At 44.4% G+C, this 25013-nt stretch overlaps 1 protein-coding gene across 1 annotated transcript in view; it reads left to right on the top strand.

Moving 5' to 3' along the window:
• The window catches only part of LOC112219062 (disintegrin and metalloproteinase domain-containing protein 10-like), a 42912-nt gene that overhangs the window by 14402 nt on the left and 3497 nt on the right, over positions 1 to 25013 (top strand). Inside the window, exons 5-15 of the mRNA XM_042301918.1 lie at positions 6410 to 6510; positions 7074 to 7223; positions 7379 to 7471; positions 7718 to 7901; positions 8210 to 8373; positions 11356 to 11539; positions 11803 to 11953; positions 12234 to 12417; positions 13986 to 14097; positions 14965 to 15185; positions 20416 to 20542. Of these exons, the coding sequence (XP_042157852.1) occupies positions 6410 to 6510; positions 7074 to 7223; positions 7379 to 7471; positions 7718 to 7901; positions 8210 to 8373; positions 11356 to 11539; positions 11803 to 11953; positions 12234 to 12417; positions 13986 to 14097; positions 14965 to 15185; positions 20416 to 20542 (1671 nt within the window). The remainder of the gene's footprint in view (positions 1 to 6409; positions 6511 to 7073; positions 7224 to 7378; positions 7472 to 7717; positions 7902 to 8209; positions 8374 to 11355; positions 11540 to 11802; positions 11954 to 12233; positions 12418 to 13985; positions 14098 to 14964; positions 15186 to 20415; positions 20543 to 25013) is intronic.

Genomic DNA, 25013 nt, shown 5'->3' on the forward strand with positions numbered 1-25013 from the left:
TGGACAATGACCCCAAGCATACTTCCAAAGTTGTGGTAAAATGGCTTAAGGACAACGAAGTCAAGGTATTGGAGTGGCCATCACAAAGCCCTGACGTCAATCCTATAGACAATTTGTGGGCAGAACTGAAAAAGCGTTTGCGAGCAAGGAGGCCTACAAACCTGACTCAGTTACACCAGCACATCTGTCAGGAGGAATGGGCCAAAATTCACCCAACTTATTCTGGGAAGCTTGTGGAAGACCAACCGAAACTTTTGACCCAAGTTAAACAATTTAAAGGCAATGCTACCAAATACTAATTGAGTGTATGTAAACTTCTGACCCACTGGGAATGTGATGAAATAAATACAAGTTGAAATAAATCAGTCTCTCTACTATTATTCTGACATTATTTCACATTCTTAAAATGAAGTGGTGATCCTAACTGACCTAAGACAGGGAATTTTTACCAGGATTAAATGTCAGAAATGGTGAAAAACTGAGTTTAAATGTATTTGGCTAAGGTGTATGTAAACGTCTGACTTCAACAGTAGATACTACCTCATCAAAGGAACCTTATTTACATAAGTATTCAGACCCTTCTGCTATGAGACCTGAAATTGAGCTCAGGTGCATCCTGTTTCCATTGATCATCCTTGAGATGTTTTCTACAACTTGAATGGAGTCCACTTGTGGTAAATTCAATTGATTGGACACGATTTGGAAAGACACACACCAGTTCCTCTGTGGAGATGGTTGTCCTTCTGGAAGATTCTCCCATCTCTCCATCAATCAGGCCATTATGGTAGAGTGGCCAGACAGAAGCCACTCCTTAGTAAAATGCACATGACAGCCCGCTTGGAGTTTTCCCAAAAGGCACCTAAAGACACTCAGACCATGAGAAGCAAGATTCTCTAGTCTGATGAAACTAAGATTGAACTCTTTGACCTGAATGCCAAGCGTCACGTCTGGAGGAAACCTGGCACCATCCCTACGGCAAAGCATGGTGGTGGCAGCATCATGCTGTGGGGATGTTTTTCAGTGGCAGGGACTGGGAGACTAGTCAGGATCAAGGGATAGATGAATGGCGCAAAGTACAGTGAGATCCTTGATGAAAACCTGCTCCGGACCTCAGACTGTGGCGAAGGTTCACCTTCCAACAGGACAATGACCCTAAGCACACAGCCAAGACAACACAGGACTGAATGTCTGGCCCAGCCAGAGCCTGGACTTGAACCCGATCGAACATCTCTGTAGAGACCTGAAAATAACTGTGTGGCGACTCTCCCCATCAAACCTGACAGAATTAGGGAGGATCTGCAGAGAATAATGGGAGAAACTCCCCAAATACAGGTGTGCCAAGTTTGTAGCATCATACTCAAGACGACTTGAGGCTGTAATCACTTTGCTTCAACAAAGTACTGAGTAAAGAGTCTGATTACTAATGTAAATGTGATATTTCAGCTTTTTATTGTAATACATTTGCAGACATTTCTAAAAACCTGTTTTGCTTTGTCATTATGGAATCTTGTGTGTAGATAGATGAGGAAAAACTGGGACTTTGAAAACGTTTGGTAAAATGCATAATATCTGATTAAAATTATTATTTAAAAAAAATTGTATTATTTAACCTTTATATTATTAGGCAAGTCAGTTAAGAACAAATTCTTATTTACAATGACGGCCTACGAATGCTCTGTATGATATGGGCTCCCGAGTGGCGCAGCGGCCTAAGGCACTGATTCTCAGTGCATTCTCACTACAGTCCCTGGTTTGAATCCAGGCTGAATCACATCCGGCCCGTGATTGGGAGTCCCATAGAGCGGCGCACAATTGGCCCAGCATCGTCCGGGTTTGGCCGGGATAGGCCGTCATTGTAAATAAGAATTTGTTCTTAACCTACTTAAATAAAAATAATTTTATATAGATATATATATACTTCCCACATAATGTCTATAAATTCCATAGCATATACAGTGCCAGTCAAAAATGTGGACACATCTACTCGTTGAAGGTTTTAAATGTGGTTGTTTTTTACTGTTTTCTACATTGTAGAATAATAGTGAAGACATCAAAACTATGAAATAACACATGGAATCATGTAGTAACCAAAAAAAGTTTTAAACAAATCCAAATATATTTTACATTTGAGATTCTTCAAAGTAGCCACCCTTTTCCTTGATGACAGCTTTGCACACCCTTGGCATTCTCTCAACCAGCTTCATGAGGAATGCTTTTCCAACTGTCTTGAAGGAGTGCCCACAAGGGTGAAGATCTCCAGAGAGACATCAGGGATTGTAACATACTCGGTTTCACGGAAACATGGCTCTCTCGGGATATACTGTCCCCGTTCATACAGCCAGCTGGTTTCTCAGTACATCGCGCAGACAGGAATAAAGAACTCTCTGGATGTACTGTCCCCATCCATACAGCCAGCTGGGTTCTCAGTACATTGCGCAGACAGGAATAAAGAACTCTCTGGATGTACTGTCCCCATCCATACAGCCAGCTGGGTTCTCGGTACATCACACAGACAGGAATAAAGAACTCTCTGGGAAGAAGAAAGGTGGGGGTGTATGTTGATGATTAACTACCCATGGTGTGATTGTGATGATGTACAGGAACTCAAGTCCTTTTGTTCAACCGACCTAGAATACCTCACAATCAAATGCCGACCGTATTACCTCCCAAGAGAATTATCTTCGGTTATAGTCACAGCCGTGTATATTCCCCCTCAAACCGAATACCACGACGGTCCTCAAAGAACTACACTGGACTTTATGCAAACTGGCAACCACATATCCTGAGGCTGCATTTATTGTAGCTGGGGATTTTAAAGAGCTAATTTTGAGGAAAACGCTACCTAGGTTCTACCAACACATTGACTGTAGTACTCTCTCTGGAAAAACACTGGACCACTGCTACTCTCCCTCTCGAGATGCCTAAAAGGCCCTCCCCTGACCTCCCTTCCGCAAATCAAATCACAACTCCATTTTGCTCCTCCCTTCCTATAGGTGCCAGTGTAGACAAAGAGGCAGATGATCATGCCGACGGTGACCGCACCTCCCCACAGGTTCTTGAGTTCACTCCTTCTCACGCTGTTAACGCTAATCAACATTTCGCCTACAAGGCCATCCTTCTGGGCTTTCCTCCTCCGTGGCCGACTAGTAAGACATTTAAATGTATTAACCCTCGCAGGGCTGCTGGTCCAGACAGCATCCCTAGCCACCACCTCAGAGCATGCGCAGACCAGCTGGCAGGATTGTTTACAGACATTCGATCTCTTCCTATCCCAATCTGCTGTCCCTACTTGCTTCAAGATGTCCACCATTGTTCTTGTACCCATGAAAGCAAAATTTATTGAACCTTTATTTTACTAGGCAAGTCAGTTAAGAACAAATGATTATTTACAATGACGGCCTACCGGGGAACAATGGGTTAACTGCCTTGTTCAGGGGCAGAACAACACATTTTTTACCTTGTCAGCTCTGGGATTCAATCTAGCAACCTTTCGGTTACTGGCCCAATGCTCTAACCACTAGGTTATCTGCCGCCCCACTAAAGGTAAATTAACTAAATGACTATCGCCCCGTAGCTCTCACTTCTGTCATCATGAAGTGTTTCAAGAGGCTAGTTAAAGATCATATCACCTCTACCTTACCTGATACCCATGGCGCTGCACTCTGCCCTATCCCATCTGGACAAGAGGAATACCTATGTAAGAATGCCGTTCATTGACTATAGCTCAGCATTCAACACAACAGGCCCTGGGTCTGAAACCCGCCCTGTTCAACTGGGTCCTGGACTTCCTGACGGGCCGCCCACAGGTGGTGAAGGTAGGAAACAACACCTCCACTTCGCTGATCCTCAACACTGGGGCCCCACAAGGGTGCGTTCTCAGCCCCCTCCTGTTCACCCATGACTGCGAGGCCATGCACACCTCCAACACAATCATCAAGATTTCAGACGACACAACAGTAGTAGGCCTGATTTACCAACAATGACGAGACAGCCTACAGGGAGGAAGTGAGGGCCCTGGGAGAGTCTTGTCAGAAAAATAACCTCTCACTCAACTTCAACAAAACAAAGGAGCTGATCAAAACAGCAGGGGTTCCTCGGCGTTCATCACTGACGATCTGAAATGGTCCACCAACACACAGTGTGGGGAAGGCGCAACAGCGCCTCTTCAACCTCAGGAGGCTGAAGAAATGTGGTTTTACAGATGCACAATCGAGACCATCCTGTCTGGCCGTATCACCGCCTGGTACGGCAACTGCACCGTCCTCAACCGCAAGGCTCTCCAGAGGGTGGTGCGGTTTGCCCAACGCATCACCAGGGGCAACCTACCTGCCCTCCATGACACCTACAGCACCGGATGTCACAGAAAGGCAAAAAAGATCATCAAGGACATCAACCACCCGAGCCACGTTCTGTTCACCCCGCTATCATCCAGAAGGTGAGGTCCGAAGCGGTCTCTCGGTCCATCTCAAGACCATCAGACTGTTAAATAGCCATCACTGCCCAGGTTCCACTCTGTTATGCAACCCTGCACCTTAGAGGCTGCTGCCCTATATACATAGGCTTGGCCACTTTAATAATGGAACACTGGTCCCTTTAATAATGGAACACTGGTCCCTTTAATAATGGAACACTGGTCCCTTTAATAATGGAACACTGGTCCCTTTAATAATGGAACACTGGTCCCTTTAATAATGGAACACTGGTCCCTTTAATAATGGAACACTGGTCACTTTAATAATGGAACACTGGTCACTTTAATAATGGAACATAATAATGGAACACTGGTCCCTTTAATAATGGAACACTGGTCACTTTAATAATGGAACACTGGTCACTTTAATAATGGAACATAATAATGGAACTGGTCCCTTTAATAATGGAACACTGGTCCCTTTAATAATGGAACACTGGTCCCTTTAATAATGGAACACTGGTCACTTTAATAATGGAACACTGGTCACTTTAATAATGGAACACTGGTCACTTTAATACTGGAACACTGGTCACTTTAATACTGGAACACTGGTCACTTTAATACTGGAACACTGGTCCCTTTAATAATGGAACACTGGTCCCTTTAATAATGGAACACTGGTCCCTTTAATAATGGAACACTGGTCACTTTAATAAATGTATCACTAGTCACTGTAATCATGTTTCCATACTGCTACTCATCTCATATGTATATACTGTTTTCTATTCTACTGTTTTCTATACTACTGTATTTTAGTCAACGCCTCTCTGACGTTGCTCGATTTATATATTTCTTAATTACATTCTTTTAATTTTAGATTTGTGTGTATTGTTGTGAATTGTTAGATACTACTGCACTGTTGGAGTTAGGAACACAAACATTTCTCTACACCATCTGCTAAATATGTGTATGTGACCAATCAAATTTGATTTGATTTGACATATGCTGAGCACTTGTTGGCTGCTTTTCCTTCACTCTGCAGTCTAACTCATCCCAAACCATCTCATTTGGGTTGTGGAGGCCAGGTTATCTGCCCTTCCACAGCCTGGAGGTGTGTTGGGTCATTGTCCTGTTAAAAAACAAATGATAGTCCCACTAAGCGCAAACCAGATGGGATGGCGTATCGCTGCAGAATGTTGTGTTTGCCATGCTGGTTAAGTGTGCCTTGAATTCTAAATAAATCACTGACAGTGTCACCAGCAAAGCACCATCACACCTCCTCCTCCATGCTTCACGGTGGGAACCACACATGCAGAGATCATCGGTTCACCTACTCTGCGTCTCACAAAGACACGGCTGTTGGAAACAAAAATCTCAAATTTGGACTCATCAGACCAAAAGGAGAGATTTACACCAGTCTAATGTCCATTGCTTGTGTTTCTTGGCCCAAGCAAATCTCTTCTTATTATTGGTGTCCTTTAGTAGTGTTTTTTTTTTCTCAGCAATTTGACCACGTATGCCTGATTCATGCAGTCTCCTCTGAACAGTTGATGTTGAGATGTGTCTGTTACTTGAACTCTGAATAATTTATTTGGACTGCAATTACTGAGGCTGGTAACTGCAATGAACTTTTCCTCTGCAGCAGAGGTAACTCTGGGTCTCCTTTCCTATGGCGGTCCTCATGAGAGCCTGTTTCATCATAGTGCTTGATGGGTTTTTGCGACTGCAACTAAAGAAATTTTAAAAAATCTTGAAATTTTCCAGATTGACTGACCTTCATGTCTTAAAGTAATGATGGACTGTCGTTTCTCTTTGCTTATTTGAGCTGTTCTTGCCATAATATGGACTTGGGTATTTTACCAAATAGGGCTGTCTTCTGTATACTCACCCCTACTTTGTCACGACACAACAAGGTGTAGAGTGAGTAAGATTTTATATGAGCTTTTAGTGGAAAATGTTATCTAAACAATTCATGTCCATCTCTCTCTCCCCTAGACTATCCCCATAAGTATGGTCCGGAGGGGGGCTGTGCCGACCACTCAGTGTTTGAGAGGATGAAAACGTACCAAGCCACTGCCATAGAGAAGCCAGACAAGGTGATTTAACACACTTTTTTTTGTTTTTTTTTGTTATTTTTTGTTAGGGTTGAACAATTTTTTTGGTAACTTTCCTCCAAAAAAATCCCTAGGTTTTCCCAGAATTCCCAGTTGTAAGATTCCCCTGAATCGGAAGGGGAATATGCAAGGAAATTTGGTATCGTTCAAACCAGGATTTCTGGAAAAGCTGGTTAGTTTTGGAAAAGTTACAGGAATTGTTTAGCCCTACACATTTATACGATAGTGCTTCTCAAAGTAAGGAGCAGTAAGCTGGAAGGGAAACAAATGCAGTATTTATCTAATTAACTCATAGCTTTGTTTCCTCTATTGAGCGATGTGATGGTACTCCATGTAAGTATTTTTTAATTGGAGTGGATACTAACATACTGCATATTGCATCAACTTCTTGCCTCAACACCTCACCTATAACGTTATATAAGATAGTGGGTTTATTATCCCCATGGGGAAATGTTGGTACAATACAGTCTACAATAACAATATTTAAATCCTTTACATCTCCTTCCTCATTCTCCTCCTCTTCATCATCCCCCTCCTCCTCCCAGGGGCTCCATTCTGAGGAGGCGTCCAGTGACCCGGTGTTGCTGAGGAAGAGGAGGATGGCTCAGATAGAGAAGAACACCTGTCAGCTCTTCATCCAGACAGACCACCTCTTCTTCAAGTACTACAAGACGAGGGAAGCTGTTATCGCACAGGTGTACTGGATGACACACACACATACACATACACTAGTCCTCAATAACACCAAGTGGATTATGGGAAAACATGTCATCAATGTTTTCAGACGTTGCAGTTTTTTTCTATTCCATAATAATGATGTGAATACTGATGTATGTTGTGTCTCTCTCAGATTTCTAGTCACGTCAAGGCTATAGATGCCATCTACCAGGGAACAGACTTCATGGGCATCCGCAACATCAGCTTTATGGTCAAGAGGATACGGGTTAGTCCCTCCCTGCCTAGTTGTTTGACCTGGCATCAATCAAATTAAATTATATTTCTAAACCCCTTTTTTAAAATTTATTTACAAAAACAGCTGTTTTAGCGATTCAAAGTCTCCATTGTCCCTCGGGCCTCTTCTTCTCTTTAAACTTGTTGTTAGTTCAGCAGTCATCACCATCACTTCCTGTTGTCTGTCATGACGTCACTTCCTGTTTCCACGTCCTCATTTGACCACTCCCTGCTCCAGATCAACACCACTACAGATGAGCGGGACCGGTCCAACCCGTTCCGCTTCGCTAACATCGGCGTGGAGAAGTTCCTGGAGCTGAACTCTGAGCAGAACCACGACGACTACTGTCTGGCCTACGTCTTCACTGACAGGGACTTTGATGATGGTGTCCTGGGCCTGGCCTGGGTCGGAGCTCCTGCAGGTCCATAAGACTTCCCTTTTCACTATTTACACCCTTTTAGATCAACGGCAGATATTACACGCTGGAATGACCGTATCTGACTGCTTCCGTTGTCATGGAAACTGTCTTATGAAATTAGCCCCATTTCCTGTCTTTTTTTATTATTGATCATCTCTCCTACTTTTCCTCCTTTTTGTTTGCTGAGTCTTTTTTTATTTGATAAACTTGTTGTTATCCAGTTTTGTATTTCCAAATTGGGTTCATCATTATGTGTTATTAAAGGATTAAACCCTACCCCATCACTAATACTTGACTGTGTGTGTCCACAGGAAGTTCCGGAGGGATCTGTGAGAAGAGTAAGCTGTACTCTGACGGGAAGAAGAAGTCCCTGAATACCGGCATCATCACAGTGCAGAACTACGCCTCTCACGTCCCCCCTAAAGTCTCACACATCACCTTCGCACATGAAATAGGACACAACTTTGGCTCGCCTGTGAGTTAGATTCTTTATTTATTTAACTCGGCAAGTCAGTTAAGAACAAAATTCTTATTTTACAATGACCCCAAGGCCCACACCTAACCTGGACGACGCTGGGCCGGTTGTGATACAGCTTGGAATCGAACCAGGGTCTGTAGTGATGCCTCTAGCGCTGAGATGCAGTGCCTTAGACCGCTGCGCCACTTGGGATAACCTAGGCTGATGATGGGAGATTTGGCAGCCCAAATCTTCTTCTTTTTTTTCTCACTAATTGATCTTTTGACAATATTTGAAAATATGAGAATAAAAGATGAGAATTGGCGTGCCGTGTAAACGCAGCCATAGAGCTCTTCTTTCTGTGTGTTGTCTCTGTTCATCTGCTGTCGTTACTCGATGTAGAGATGCAACAGGAAATGTAATGTCTGGGAGTTGTAGTTTTTGGTGTTTTGTGTAAACTGTTACGAGCCTGTGGATCTTTTTTTTCTTCTTGGAGGTCAATTTATGAAACTTTTATTTTGAAAGTCATACATGAGACTCTCTTTTACAGATGAGTCCTGCATAAAATGCAACATTACAAAACATATTAAGAAAAACATATATTTTTATTTATTTAACTAGGCAAGTTCGTTAAGAACAAATTCTTATTTACAATGACGACCTACACCAGCCAACGCTGGGGCCAATTGCGAGCCGCGCTATAGGACTCCCAATCACGGCCGGTTGTGATACAGCATGGATTTATCAGAGGTCTCCGATCATTACTAAACTGACCAATGGGGGACCAGAACATCTCATTTCAGAGAGCTCTGTGAGTTGTTCCACATAAAGGGTGCAAGATAAAAAACTAAAATCAGCATACCCCAACTCTGTGGAGACCGAAGGGGCCTCTAGTGTTATCCAAGCCTGAGACCGGGTTTGGTCATGTGTACGTCTAAATTGAATTGATGATAGATAAAGTTACATTACAGCCTTCTAAAATGTATTTAAGATTTTTTCCCCCTTATCAATCTACACACACTACCCCATTAATGACAAAGCAAAAAAGCTTATTTTTGCTCATTTATTCTAATAAAAAAATAAATCATATTTACATAAGTATTCAGACCCTTTACTCAGTACTTTGTTGAAGAACCTTTGGCAGCAATTACAGCCTCGAGTCTTCATGGGTATGACGCTTCAACCTCGGCACACCTGTATTTGGGGAGTTTCTACCGTTCTTCTCTGCAGATCCTCTCAAGCTCTGTCAGGTTGGATGAGTTCAAACCCCCGAGCTGACAAGGTACAAATCTGTCGTTCTGCCCCTGAACAGGCAGTTAACCCACTGTTCCTAGGCCGTCATTGAAAATAAGAATTTGTTCTTAACTGACTTGCCTGGTTTAATAAACGTTTAAAAAAAAGGGGGGTGGTTATAGGATATGAGACCAAGTAGGACCCCACTGCTGAGAGGGAGACATAAGAAAGCCTGACTGCAATTTGCCAAAACACACCTGAACATGCCAAAATCCTTCTGGGAGAATGTCCTGTGGACAGATGAGACCAAATTAGAGCTTTTTTGTAAAGCACACACCGTCTCTATGGTTACAGAAAACAAAATGAAGCCTTCAACTAAAAAAACACCTTCCCTACAGTCAAACATGGAGGAGGTTCAGTGACCTTTTGGGGTTGCTTTGCTACCTCCGACACTGGGTGTCTTGAACATGTGCAGGGCATCATGAAATCAGGAGAATACCAAGGCATTTTGGAGCGCAATGTCAGACCCGGTGTCAGAAACCTGGTTCTCCTTCAAAGGTTGTGGGTCTTCCAGCAGGACAATGACCCCAAACACACTTCAAAAAGCACCCAGGAATGGTTCAAGACACAATGCTGGACTGTTCTGAAGTGGCCAGATCTAAATCCCATTGAAAACTTGTGCTGGAAACAGCAGTTGGGAGAAGGCACCCATCAAATCTGGGAGAACTGGAGCAGTTTGACCAAGAGGAGTGGGTCCAAACTGCCAGTACAGAGGTGCAGGAAGCTCATTGATGACTATAGGAAGCGCTTAATTGCAGTTATTTATCATTAGTCATTATAAATTATTTTAAGGCCTCCCAAACGGTCTAAGGCACTGCATTGCAGTGTTGCGGCATCATTACAGCCTGGGGTTCGATCCCAGACTGTGAATGGGAGTTCCATAGCGCTGCGCACAATTAGCCCAGCGACGTCCGGGTTAGAGGAGGGTTTTTCCAGGAGGGGCTTTACTTGGCTCATTGCGCTCTACTGACTCCTTGTGGCGGGCCGGGTGCCTGCAAGCTGACTTCGGCCATCAGTTGAGCGGTGTTTCCTCCAACACATTGGTGCAGCCGGGTTCCGGGTTAAGAAACGTGGCTTGGCGGGTCATGTTTCGGGGGATGCATGACTCGACCTTCGCCTCTCCCGAGCACGTTGGGGAGTTGCAGCGATGAGACAAGATTGTAATTGGATCGCAATTGGGGAGAAAAATTATAATGATAAAATAAATTAATTTTTATCTGGGTTATAGGAACTTAAATGTATTTTGTTTGCATTGACCACTAACTTTAGCTCCAATGTACCTCTGCAATCCTTGAAAATCAGATTTCAATTTTGAAAAGTATTGGCCAACCGATGGAGCAATGGAATACAACACTGCATCATTGTATTTACAGCATTACCAATGTTATTTATATAGATTGTAAACACTAGTGGGCCGAGTATTGAACCTTGGGGAACCCCTTTTATGTAGCTCAAGGAACTCCGAGTTCACCCCAATCTACCTTGATGGCCTGAGTTCTGTCATTGAGATAATTATGAAACCATCAGTACCCAACCCTACCAGGGACAGCTTATTCAAAGGAATAACGTTGTGTACACGCATGGGAGTACACTTTTTTCTATCTTCTAAGGCATTTGCAATGTAATTTACAACAAACATGGTAGCCATTTTGTAGTACTATGTTTAAATCTATTCTAAAATCTAATTTGTCTCCATCCTCCTTACAGCATGACTCGGGGTCGGAGTGCACCCCGGGGGAGTCTAAGGCCCAGGATAAGAAGGAGAAGGGGAACTACATCATGTACGCCCGAGCCACATCAGGAGACAAACTCAACAACAACAAGTTCTCCGTCTGTAGTGTCAGGAACATCAGCCAGGTCCTGGAGAAGAAGAGGGGAAGCTGCTTTGTCGGTTTGTTTTTAACTGGTGTCTATGCTGTTTGAGATTAGCCCTTAGTTTGGAAGTGTACTGTGTAGGGGTTGCAGAATTCTGGAAACTTCCAAGATTTTTAGGAAATCGCTGTTGGAGGATTCCCAGAATCCTTCAACCTGGATTCCTGGAAAGCCTTGGAATTTTGGTAAAGTAGAAATGTTTGGAAATCTACGCTGTGTCACAGATCAAATGTGTTAAATGTAATTTCATAACGTGTGTGTTCTATCTGCCTCCTCATGCAGAGTCAGGCCAGCCCATCTGTGGTAATGGGTTAGTGGAGCCAGGGGAGGAGTGTGACTGTGGATACAGCGATCAGTGCAGAGACCAGTGTTGCTATGACGCCGGGCAGCCTGACAACAGGAAGTGTAAACTAAAACCCAACAAAGTCTGCAGGTATGATAAGGTGGCCCTTTTTTTTTAAAGCTGCGATACAGTACAATGCTATATAGTTCTAGGTTTTTTTTCTAACCTGTGTTGCAGGAAGTGACACACACTAAGGGAAAGAATCTCCTGCACACTTAGTTACCATGCAAATGTCATGGGAATTGAATTACTAAAATTGCCATGGATTAAAGTGTACAGAGGCTTATTTCTGTCATTTAGTTATTTTAATCTTTTTTCCCCCTCCCTCTCTCTCCCTCTCTCTCTCCCTCTCTCCATCTCCCTCCCCCAGTCCTAGCCAGGGCCTGTGCTGTACTCCTGAGTGCTTCTATAAGGGTCGTAATGAGAAGTGTCGTGAAGAGTCTGAGTGTGCCCATCAGGGCATGTGTAACGGGGGTACGGCCCAGTGCCCCACCTCTGAACCCAAGGCCAACTTCACCGCCTGCCACGGAGAGACTCAAGTCTGCCTCAACGGGGTGAGTGGATACCTGGCTTCCTGTAGTGTGTAGTTAAATACCTGGCTTCCTGTAGGGTGTAGTTAAATACCTGGCTTCCTGTAGTGTGTAGTTAAATACCTGGCTTCCTGTAGTTAAATACCTGGCTTCCTGTAGTTAAATACCTGGCTTCCTGTAGGGTGTAGTTAAATACCTGGCTTCCTGTAGTGTGTAGTTAAATACCTGGCTTCCTGTAGTTAAATACCTGGCTTCCTGTAGTGTAGTTAAATACCTGGCTTCCTGTAGTTAAATACCTGGTTTCCTGTAGTGTGTAGTTAAATACCTGGCTTCCTGTAGTGTGTAGTTAAATACCTGGCTTCCTGTAGTGTGTAGTTAAATACCTGGCTTCCTGTAGTGTAAAATACCTGGCTTCCTGTAGTGTAAAATACCTGGCTTCCTGTAGTTAAATACCTGGCTTCCTGTAGTTAAATACCTGGCTTCCTGTAGTGTGTAGTTAAATACCTGGCTTCCTGTAGTTAAATACCTGGCTTCCTGTAGTTAAATACCTGGCTTCCTATAGTGTGTAGTTAAATACCTGGCTTCCTGTAGTTAAATACCTGGCTTCCTGTAGTGTGTAGTTAAATACCTGGCCACCTTCAAGGTTGTGGTCAAATTCCATTTCAATTCCAGTCAATTCAGAAAGTATTCCAAATGTTCCTCATTGAAGAGAATTGGAATTTCAGTGTACTTCCTGAATTTCAGTGTACTTCCTGAACCCCAACCCAACTGTCTGTCTGTACCAATTTATCAGTCACCACATATGAAGTTCCCTCCCTCACAGGAAAACTTTATAAAGGCTGAGTGCTAATTCAAATCAAATTGTATTGGTCACATACACATGGTTAAGCAGATGTTAATGCGAGTGTAGCGAAATGCTTGTAGTTGAAACAATAACTAAGCGCTCGCTCCGCCTCTGGGTAAAAAGCTGACGGATCGGCCTGGATCAATGTAACCACTCTCAAATTCATGGACAGAGCTATGGATGCAAGGACTGACCATACATGATACAACCATTACAGTTGAACCGTGTTATGAGGCTCTACAGTGTTTGTTTACGTTGGCATTGTTTACAAACATTGGGGTCAAACCGACTTCTATGTTGGGTTCTGATACGACAGTTGAGGAATTTATAAGTTCTATTCTTCAACAATCAATGGGTGTATATATCATCAATGTATAAGTCAAACAATGGATGGAGCAACTAAGCATCTAGTAGCTAGCTAAGTAACTAGCTTTAAGTAAAAAGAATGGATGGAGCAACTAAGCATCTAGCAGCTAGCTAAGTAACTAGCTTTAAGTAAAAAAATGGATGGAGCAATTAAAGATTCTAGCTTTAATTATTGATTCCTTGATGCTGCTTGACTGTAATATTTTATACTTCATCTCAAATACCAGGAACCTTTTTTTATTTTATTCACTTACAAATGCCTGTGTTTGCTCGATAATTCAAGTTTTAGCTACAGCATGTCTACAATTCCAAAATAAAATACACCTTAAATATAAAGGTAATTTGAGTTTGCCCCGTCCCTACCATGTGCCGCCTTCTCCAGGGGTGTTCTGGATCCATCTGTGAGAAGTATGGTCTGGAGGTCTGTACCTGTGCCAGCGTGGAGGGCAAGGACGAGACTGACGAGCTGTGCCACGTCTGCTGTGGCGAGAAGAGTGAGTCGTGTGTGTGTGTGTGTTGCCGTCTCAGGTCACTCTACTCCAAAGAGCGCGGGTCCTGACGTTAACATTAACATGTTTTAGGGGCTTATTTCAGCAGTATTATGTCCTGACGTTAACATTAACATGTTTTAGGGGCTTATTTCAGTAGTATTATGTCCTGACGTTAACATTAACATGTTTTAGGGGCTTATTTCAGTAGTATTATGTCCTGACGTTAACATTAACATGTTTTAGGGGCTTATTTCAGTAGTTTTATGTCCTGACGTTAACATTAACATGTTTTAGGGGCTTATTTCAGAAGTATTATGTCCTTTTCAACAGGGTTGCAAAATTCTAGATACATTCCCGAAGTTGCTGCGTTTTTCAGCATTCCCAGTTGGAGCATTCCCTCGTGATTCTGGGAATACTCCAATCCAGGTTTTCTGAAAAACCAAGCAACTTTTCTGGAATTTTTCAGCCTTACTTTTACCACCTTGTATAACAACCACATTGTATGACAAGGTTTTTAAAGGGCTTTGAGATTATTTATGTAATGAATAGTTAGAGCGTCGGATCAGCAACTGAAAGGGTGATGGATCGAATTCCCCCGAGCTGACAAGGTAAAGATCTGTCGTTCTGCCCCCTGAACAAGGCAGTTAACCCACTGTTCCTAGACCAGTTAACCCACTGTTCCTAGACCAGTTAACCCACTGTTCCTAGACCAGTTAACCCACTGTTCCTAGACCAGTTAACCCACTGTTCCCCAGTAGGCCGTTATTGTAAATAAGAATTCGTTCTTAACTGACTTGCCCAGTTAAATAAAGGTGAAATAAATTACTAGTGCTATACAAGTTATTATTAGTTGATTGTCTTGTCTTGCAGTGAACCCCAACACCTGCAGCAGTACAGGCTCAGAGAAACTGGCCCGGTTCTTCAATAAGAAAATCACCACGCTGCCTGCGGGGTCTCCCTGTAACGACTTCAAGGGCTACTGCGACGTGTTCATGAGGTGTCGGCTGGTGGACGCGGATGGCCCTCTGGCCAGACTGAAGAAGGCCATCTTCAACCCTGAGCTCTATGAAAACATTGCAGAGTGGATAGTGGTACGTAGCTTACTGAGTGGATAGTGGTACGTAGCTTACTAAGTGGATAGTGGTACGTAGCTTACTGAGTGGATAGTGGTACGTAGCTTACTGAGTGGATAGTGGTACGTAGCTTACTGAGTGGATAGTGGTACGTAGCTTACTGAGTGGATAGTGGTACGTAGCTTACTGAGTGGATAGTGGTACGTAGCTTACTGAGTGGATAGTGGTACGTAGCTTACTGAGTGGATAGTGGTACGTAGCTTACTGAGTGGATAGTGGTACGTAGCTTACTGAGTGGATAGTGGTACGTAGCTTACTGAGTGGATAGTGGTACGTAGCTTACTGAGTGGATAGTGGTACGTAGCTTACTGAGTGGATAGTGGTACGTAGCTTACTGAGTGGATAGTGGTACGTAGCTTACTGAGTGGATAGTGGTACGTAGCTTACTGAGTGGATAGTGGTACGTAGCTTACTGAGTGGATAGTGGTACGTAGCTTACTGAGTGGATAGTGGTACGTAGCTTACTGAGTGGAAAGTGGTACGTAGCTTACTGACTGACTGAGTGGATAGTGGTACGTAGCTTACTGACTGACTGAGTGGATAGTGGTAGGGAGCTTACTGACTGACTTAGTGGATAGTGGTACGTAGCTTACTGAGTGGATAGTGGTAGGTAGCTTACTGACTGAGTGGATAGTGGTAGGGAGCTTACTGACTGACTGAGTGGATAGTGGTACATAGCTTACTAAGTGGATAGTGGTACGTAGCTTACTGAGTGGATAGTGGTACGTGCTTACTGAGTGGATAGTGGTACGTAGCTTACTGAGTGGATAGTGGTACGTGCTTACTGAGTGGATAGTGGTACGTAGCTTACTGAGTGGATAGTGGTACGTAGCTTACTGAGTGGATAGTGGTACGTAGCTTACTGAGTGGATAGTGGTACGTAGCTTACTGAGTGGATAGTGGTACGTAGCTTACTGAGTGGATAGTGGTACGTGCTTACTGAGTGGATAGTGGTAGGTAGCTTACTGAGTGGATAGTGGTACTGACTGAGTGGATAGTGGTACGTAGCTTACTGAGTGGATAGTGGTACGTAGCTTACTGAGTGGATAGTGGTACGTAGCTTACTGAGTGGATAGTGGTACGTAGCTTACTGAGTGGAAAGTGGTACGTAGCTTACTGACTGACTGAGTGGATAGTGGTACGTAGCTTACTGACTGACTGAGTGGATAGTGGTAGGGAGCTTACTGACTGACTTAGTGGATAGTGGTACGTAGCTTACTGAGTGGATAGTGGTAGGTAGCTTACTGACTGAGTGGATAGTGGTAGGGAGCTTACTGACTGACTGAGTGGATAGTGGTACATAGCTTACTGACTGACTGAGTGGATAGTGGTACGTAGCTTACTGACTGACTGAGTGGATAGTGGTAGGTAGCTTACTGGATAGTGGTACGTAGCTTACTGAGTGGATAGTGGTAGGTAGCTTACTGACTGACTGAGTGGATAGTGGTAGGTAGCTTACTGGATAGTGGTACGTAGCTTACTGAGTGGATAGTGGTAGGTAGCTTACTGACTGACTGAGTGGATAGTGGTACGTAGCTTACTGACTGACTGAGTGGATAGTGGTACGTAGCTTACTGAGTGGATAGTGGTACGTAGCTTACTGACTGACTGAGTGGATAGTGGTAGGTAGCTTACTGGATAGTGGTACGTAGCTTACTGAGTGGATAGTGGTAGGTAGCGTACTGGATAGTGGTACGTAGCTTACTGAGTGGATAGTGGTAGGTAGCTTACTGACTGACTGAGTGGATAGTGGCACGTAGCTTACTGAGTGGATAGTGGTAGGTAGCTTACTGACTGACTGGATAGTGGTAGGTAGCTTACTGACTGACTGAGTGGATAGTCGTAGGGAGCTTACTGACTGAGTGGATAGTGGTACGTAGCTTACTGACTGGATAGTGGTACGTAGCTTACTGACTGGATAGTGGTACGTAGCTTACTGACTGGATAGTGGTACGTAGCTTACTGAGTGGATAGTGGTACGTAGCTTACTGAGTGGATAGTGGTACGTAGCTTACTGAGTGGATAGTGGTACGTAGCTTACTGAGTGGATAGTGGTACGTAGCTTACTGAGTGGATAGTGGTACGTAGCTTACTGAGTGGATAGTGGTACGTAGCTTACTGAGTGGATAGTGGTACGTAGCTTACTGAGTGGATAGTGGTACGTGGTAGGTAGCTTACTGACTGACTGGATAGTGGTAGGTAGCTTACTGGATAGTGGTAGGTAGCTTACTGACTGACTGAGTGGATAGTCGTAGGGAGCTTACTGACTGAGTGGATAGTGGTACGTAGCTTACTGACTGGATAGTGGTACGTAGCTTACTGACTGGATAGTGGTACGTAGCTTCCTGACTGACTGAGTGGATAGTGGTACGTAGCTTACTGAGTGGATAGTGGTACATGGCTTACTAACAGACTGAGTGGATAGTGTTACGTAGCTTACTGACTGACTGAGTGGATAGTGGTAGGTATCTTACTGGATAGTGGTAGGTAGCTTACTGACTGACTGAGTGGATAGTGGTAGGTAGCTTACTGGATATTGGTAGGTAGCTTACTGACTGACTGAGTGGATAGTGGTACGTAGCTTTACTGGATAGTGGTACGTAGGTTACTGACTGACGGGATAGTGGTATGTAGCTTACTGACTGAGTGGATAGTGGTAGGTAGCTTACTGACTGAGTGGATAGTGGTAGGTAGCTTACTGACTGAGTGGATAGTGGTAGGTAGCTTACTGACTGAGTGGATAGTGGTAGGTAGCTTACTGACTGAGTGGATAATGGTAGGTAGCTTACTGACTGAGTGGATAGTGGTACGTAGCTTACTGACTGAGTGGATAGTGGTACGTAGCTTACTGACTGACTGAGTGGATAGTGGTAGGTAGCTTACTGGATAGTGGTACGTAGCTTACTGACTGACTGAGTGGATAGTGGTAGGTAGCTTACTGGATAGTGGTAGGTAGCTTACTGACTGACTGAGTGGATAGTGGTAGGTAGCTTACTGACTGACTGGGTGTATAGTGGTATGTAGCTTACTGACTGACTGAGTGGATAGTGGTACGTAGCTTACTGAGTGGATAGTGGTAGGTAGCTTACTGACTGAGTGGATATTGGTACGTAGCTTACTGACTGAGTGGATAGTGGTACGTAGCTTACTGACTGAGTGGATAGTGGTAGGTAGCTTACTGACTGAGTGGATAGTGGTACGTAGCTTACTGACTGAGTGGATAGTGGTAGGTAGCTTACTGACTGAGGGGATAGTGGTAGGGAGCTTACTGACTGACTGAGTGGATAGTGGTAGGGAGCTTACTGACTGACTGAGTGGATAGTGGTACGTAGCTTTACTGGATAGTGGTACGTAGCTTACTGACTGAGTGGATAGTGGTACGTAGCTTACTGACTGACTTAGTGGATAGTGGTAGGGAGCTTACTGACTGACTTAGTGGATAGTGGTACGTAGCTTACTGAGTGGATAGTGGTAGGTAGCTTACTGACTGAGTGGATAGTGGTAGGTAGCTTACTGACTGACTGGGTGGATAGTGGTACGTAGCTTACTGAGTAGATAGTGGAAGGTAGCTTACTGACTGAGTGGATAGTGGTACGTAGCTTACTGACTGAGTGGATAGTGGTACGTAGCTTACTGACTGAGTGGATAGTGGTAGGTAGCTTACTGACTGAGTGGATAGTGGTACGTAGCTTACTGACTGAGTGGATAGTGGTAGGTAGCTTACTGACTGAGTGGATAGTGGTAGGGAGCTTACTGACTGACTGGGTGGATAGTGGTACGTAGCTTACTGACTGAGTGGATAGTGGTAGGTAGCTTACTGACTGAGTGGATAGTGGTAGGTAGCTTACTGACTGAGTGGATAGTGGTACGTAGCTTACTGACTGAGTGGATAGTGGTACGTAGCTTACTGACTGACTGAGTGGATAGTGGTAGGTAGCTTACTGGATAGTGGTACATAGCTTACTGAGTGGATAGTGGTAGGTAGCTTACTGGATAGTGGTAGGTAGCTTACTGACTGAGTGGATAGTGGTAGGTAGCTTACTGAGTGGATAGTGGTACGTAGCTTACTGAGTGGATAGTGGTACGTAGCTTACTGACTGACTGCGTGGATAGTGGTACGTAGCTTACTGACTGAGTGGATAAGTGGTAGGGAGCTTACTGACTGAGTGGATAGTGGTACGTAGCTTACTGACTGAATGATTGGATAGTGGTAGGTAGCTTACTGACTGAGTGGATAGTGGTAGGTAGCTTACTGACTGAGTGGATAGTGGTACGTAGCTTACTGAGTGATTCTGTCAGATGACCAGAAAAGGTCACTATATTCCCATGAATGTAATTCTGACTTACTATGTATTTCACTGATTTTGAAAAAAATGAATCAGTCAGACGCATAAAGAAAAGGATAGGAAGGCAAGGTGTTTTGAACTAGTTCACGTGTCTGAAGGTAGAATTCTGCCTGTCAACATCTTGTTCAACACTTTTATAAGCCATAAAATGCACATTTTCCCTACTTTAGTGGTACATAGCTTACTGACAGACTGAGTGGATAGTGGTACGTAGCTTACTGACTGACTGAGTGGATAGTGGTACGTAGCTTACTGACTGACTGAGTGGATAGTGGTAGGTAAAAAGTGTTGGTCCCACGTTTCATGAGCTGAAATAGAAGATCCCTGAAATGTTTCATACTTACAAAAAAGCTTATTTCTCTCAAATTTTGTGCACAAATTTGTTTACATCCCTGTTAGTGAGCATTTCTCCTTTGCCAAGATAATCCATCCACCTGACAGGTGTGACATATCAAGAAGCTGATTAAACAGCATGATCATTATACAGGTGCACAAAATAAAAGGCCACTCTAAAATGTACAGTTTTGTCACAACACAATATCACAGATGTCTCAAGTTTTGAGGGAGCGTGCAATTGGCATGTTGACTGCAGGAATTTCCACCAGAGCTGTTGCTAGAGAATTTAATGTTAATTTCTCTACCATAAGCCGCCTCCAACGTCGTTTTAGAGAATTTGTCAGTACGTCCAACCGACTAGTCAGACGCATGCATAAAGATTACCATGGAGGATAACTCAAAAACAATTGTATTTTCGTTGTGGACTCTAGTGGACAGATTGTTGTTAGAAGTTGTGTGTTTATGAAAAATGTATCTCAATTTCTTTGTTTTTCTTCTGGTTCCAGGCTCACTGGTGGGCAGTGCTATTGATGGGTATCGCTCTGATCATGCTGATGGCTGGCTTCATTAAGATCTGTAGTGTCCACACTCCCTCCAGCAACCCCAAACTGCCCCCACCCAAACCACTACCAGGTGAGTCTCCACACCCCCTCTAGCAATGCCAAACCACTACCAGGTGAGTCTCGGCACTCCCCCTGGCAACCCCAAACCACTACCAGGTGAGTCTCGGCACTCCCCCTAGCAACCCCAAACTACTACCAGGTGAGTCTCCACACCCCCTCTAGCAACCCCAAACCACTACCAGGTGAGTCTCCACACCCCCTCTAGCAACCCCAAACCACTACCAGGTGAGTCTCGGCACTCCCTCTAGCAACCCCAAACCACTACCAGGTGAGTCTCCACACCCCCTCTAGCAACCCCAAACCACTACCAGGTGAGTCTCAGCAACCCCAAACCACTACCAGGTGAGTCTCCACACCCCCTCTAGCAACCCCAAACCACTACCAGGTGAGTCTCCACACCCCCTCTAGCAACCCCAAACCACTACCAGGTGAGTCTCGGCACTCCCTCTAGCAACCCCAAACCACTACCAGGTGTGTCTCCACACCCCCTCTAGCAACCCCAAACCACTACCAGGTGAGTCTCCACACCCCCTCTAGCAACCCCAAACCACTACCAGGTGAGTCTCCACACCCCCTCTAGCAACCCCAAACCACTACCAGGTGAGTCTCCACACCCCCTCTAGCAACCCCAAACCACTACCAGGTGAGTCTCCACACCCCTCTAGCAACCCCAAACCACTACCAGGTGTGTCTCCACACCCCCTCTAGCAACCCCAAACCACTAGCAGGTGAGTCTCAGCAACCCCAAACCACTACCAGGTGAGTCTCCACACCCCCTAGCAACCCCAAACCACTACCAGGTGAGTCTCCACACCCCTCTAGCAACCCCAAACCACTACCAGGTGAGTCTCCACACCCCCTCTAGCAACCCCAAACCACTACCAGGTGAGTCTCCACACCCCCTCTAGCAACCCCAAACCACTACCAGGTGAGTCTCCACACCCCCTCTAGCAACCCCAAACCACTACCAGGTGAGTCTCCACACCCCCTCTAAACCCCAAACCACTACCAGGTGAGTCTCCACACCCCCTCTAGCAACCCCAAACCACTACCAGGTGTGTCTCCACACCCCCACTAGCAACCCCAAACCACTACCAGGTGTGTCTCCACACCCCCTCTAGCAACCCCAAACCACTACCAGGTGTGTCTCCACACTCCCTCTAGCAACCCCAAACCACTACCAGGTGTGTCTCCACACCCCCTCTAGCAACCCCAAACCACTACCAGGTGAGTCTCCACACCCCCTCTAGCAACCCCAAACCACTACCAGGTGAGTCTCCACACCCCCTCTAGCAACCCCAAACCACTACCAGGTGTGTCTCCACACCCCCTCTAGCAACCCCAAACCACTACCAGGTGAGTCTCCACACCCCCTCTAGCAACCCCAAACCACTACCAGGTGAGTCTCCACACCCCCTCTAGCAACCCCAAACCACTACCAGGTGAGTCTCAGCAACCCCAAACCACTACCAGGTGAGTCTCCACACCCCCTCTAGCAACCCCAAACCACTACCAGGTGAGTCTCCACACCCCCTCTAGCAACCCCAAACCACTACCAGGTGAGTCTCCACGCCCCATGCTACAAGTCTTCAAATGAATGGGTTGTGAAAAATGTATTTGTGAACCGGTCAGGAGCAGAGAACTACAACAGTATGAGTGTTGTCAGAAATGACCAGGTCGCCCTTAAACTAGAGGAGTTTTAACCTCTATGGATCTACCTGGTGAAATGAAGGTTTTAAAGAGGAATGCCTGTGAAAAGACGGGAATGTTCAGCTAAACCAGTGGTCACCGACCTTTTTCCGAGTCAAGATCACTTTCCGAGTCAAAAGCCCACATCTCCCGCTCAGATTTTGTTTTATTTAGTGATGCACCGATATGACATTTTTGGCCGATGCTGATATCTGATATTCTCCTTGCCCCCAAAAAAACGATACCGATAAACGGTATTTACAATTTTAGCGGTCTTTTAAGCATTCTAGTACAGTTAAATAGTTAGACCACTGCGTCCATGTGTGTGTGTGTGTTAAGGCACTGCATCTCAGTGCAAGAGGCGTCACTACAGTCCCTGGTTCGAATCCAGGCTGTATCACATCCGGCCGTGATTGGCAGTCCCATAGTGCGGCGCACAATTGGTCCAGCGTTGTAAATAAGAATTTGTTCTTAACGGACTTGCCTAGTTTTATAAAGGTCACATCACACACACACCACACTGACTCAAAAGTTATTTTGTTGGCATATATGTCCCCATGACCAGTAAAACATCATCAAAACCTATTTCTTTCACTTACTTACTGTGCTGTTTCATTGTTCATTTGTTCAGTCGTTTTATTGTCAACTAGGATCTCTATGGAACACCGTTTGGGTCTTTGCGTGTCAAAAAAGATACACGTCAAATAACACATCTGTTTCAGTAGCTATAGTTCGCTAGCTAACTATATAGCTCGGTGTCATCATCTAAAATAACCCTCATTTATTAGGCAGTTCTTATTTCATTGATGGTGGTCGGACCCATCTATGTGAAGCTAGCCACATTAAGGATTCGCCACAATAGTGGACTTTGCGGTTAGCCTTCAAAGTAAAAGTATGGCATAATTCTACTATTCATGTAATTTGCATTACGGTCAATGACTTTTATTTTGAAGGCAAACTACAATTCCACCATTGTGCCTAATCCTTATTGTGGCTAGCTTCACAACACATAACTCGGTCCGGTTTTTATTTTTTATTTGACCTTTATTTAACCAGGCAAGTCAGTTAAGAACAAATTCTTATTTTCAATGATGGCCAAGGAACAGTGGGTTAACTGCCTGTTCAGGGGGCAGAACGACAGATTTGTACCCTGCTATAATGTTAGCTTTAGGCAACGGGGCTAAGTTCTTTTCATGAACTGAAGTTCAATTTCAATAGGCGAACAACACGTGACAACCTAGCTAATACTGACTCACAAGGTCTCCTAAATCATTGCTAAGAATAATGAAAATGACTGCAGGTTCCACTGGTCATTGTTTTCAGGCTGGTTGTATTGGTGTAAACTAGATACCAAGCTAAAGCTAGCTATCCCAGAAGTTGCTGTCGAACAAATGATGCTTTATTACCAACGTGGTATTGTAAACACGTCGTTCGTGGCCGGTGTTTGCTTGTTTGCAGACTTCTTTGTACAGCTTTGACAGCGCTACTGTATATTTTTTGACACGCAAAGACCCAAGCGGCGTCCCGTAGTATGTATGTCGTGAAGCTAATAGCAGTGATGCTATTACTGTGTAACTCCTGTAGGGCAACATCTGAAAAATGTGTACCGGTGCTCGACCAGTCGGTGAAAGACAACATCACCCACGACAGAGAACAGTTGATTGTAAAGGGCAATGAATTCCATTATCTTGGCGTTAATGGATTTCCCCTTTGAGTTGCCTCGCTGAAATTTTGCTACTCTTTCAAGTGACTGCTGGACTTGTTGACTGCTCGATCCACACAGCAGACATTGTGGGCGAGGTTAGGAATGATGTGTTGCTCTTATCGCGCTACATTTTACGTGGCGTCATTACGTCATGTACCTTCGTTATACAGGTATGTCAGCTTTGATGTCGGTTTTACAAATCGGGGCATTAAACTAGATACCGATGTTGTCATTTTTAGCTAATAATATCGTCCGATACCGATATATCATGCATCCCTAGTTTTAACCCTGACTTTAAAAATTAAAAAAACGTAAGTCTTTACGCAACATTGACCTATTTAAAAACAGTTCTGTAGAAATTAGGATTGTGCAGTAGGCTTATAGGCCCAATACATTATTACTGCATATTGTCTGTGCTTGAATTGCCCTGCCAGTGTTGGTTGTTTCTTTCTTCGTAGACCTGCAAGGTATATGATCACACTGGTAATAGATCGTTTGTTATATTACTTGTGAGGCACAGCTAAGTGATAACGTAATTTATTTTAAAACATGTTTACTGGACTGATGGCCTGCATCTGAAAGCCACGCGTCCTCCGATACACAACCCGGCCAAGCCGCACTGCTTCTTAACACATCCAACCCGGAAGCCAGCCGCCCCAATGTGTCGGAGGAAACACCGTGCACCTGGCTGCTTCTCACTTGACTCACCGTCCCGCCCCTCTCCGCTCTGAGAAAAGGGTACACAGTCTTCCAGCTGATGGCGCAAATCAAGTCTCCCTGCATGCAGCAATTCATTTTGTTACTCCTATGACCAGAGAGAGTGAAATATTCCTCTGTATTTAAAAAGACAAGCCGGAAGACACCAATAATTCACTGAACAAAAATATAAATGCAACAATTTAATTGATTTTTACTGAGTTACAGTTCATAGAAGGAAATCAGTAAATTGACATAAATTCATTAGGTCCTAATCTATGGATTTCACATGACTGGGAATACAGATATGCATCTGTTGGTCACACATATCTTCACAAAAAGTGTAGGGGTGTGGATCAGAACACCAGTCAAAACCAGGCAGACTTCTCCA

This window comes from Oncorhynchus tshawytscha, linkage group LG19 (assembly GCF_018296145.1).
Source record: "Oncorhynchus tshawytscha isolate Ot180627B linkage group LG19, Otsh_v2.0, whole genome shotgun sequence".
Classification (NCBI taxonomy): domain Eukaryota; kingdom Metazoa; phylum Chordata; class Actinopteri; order Salmoniformes; family Salmonidae; genus Oncorhynchus; species Oncorhynchus tshawytscha.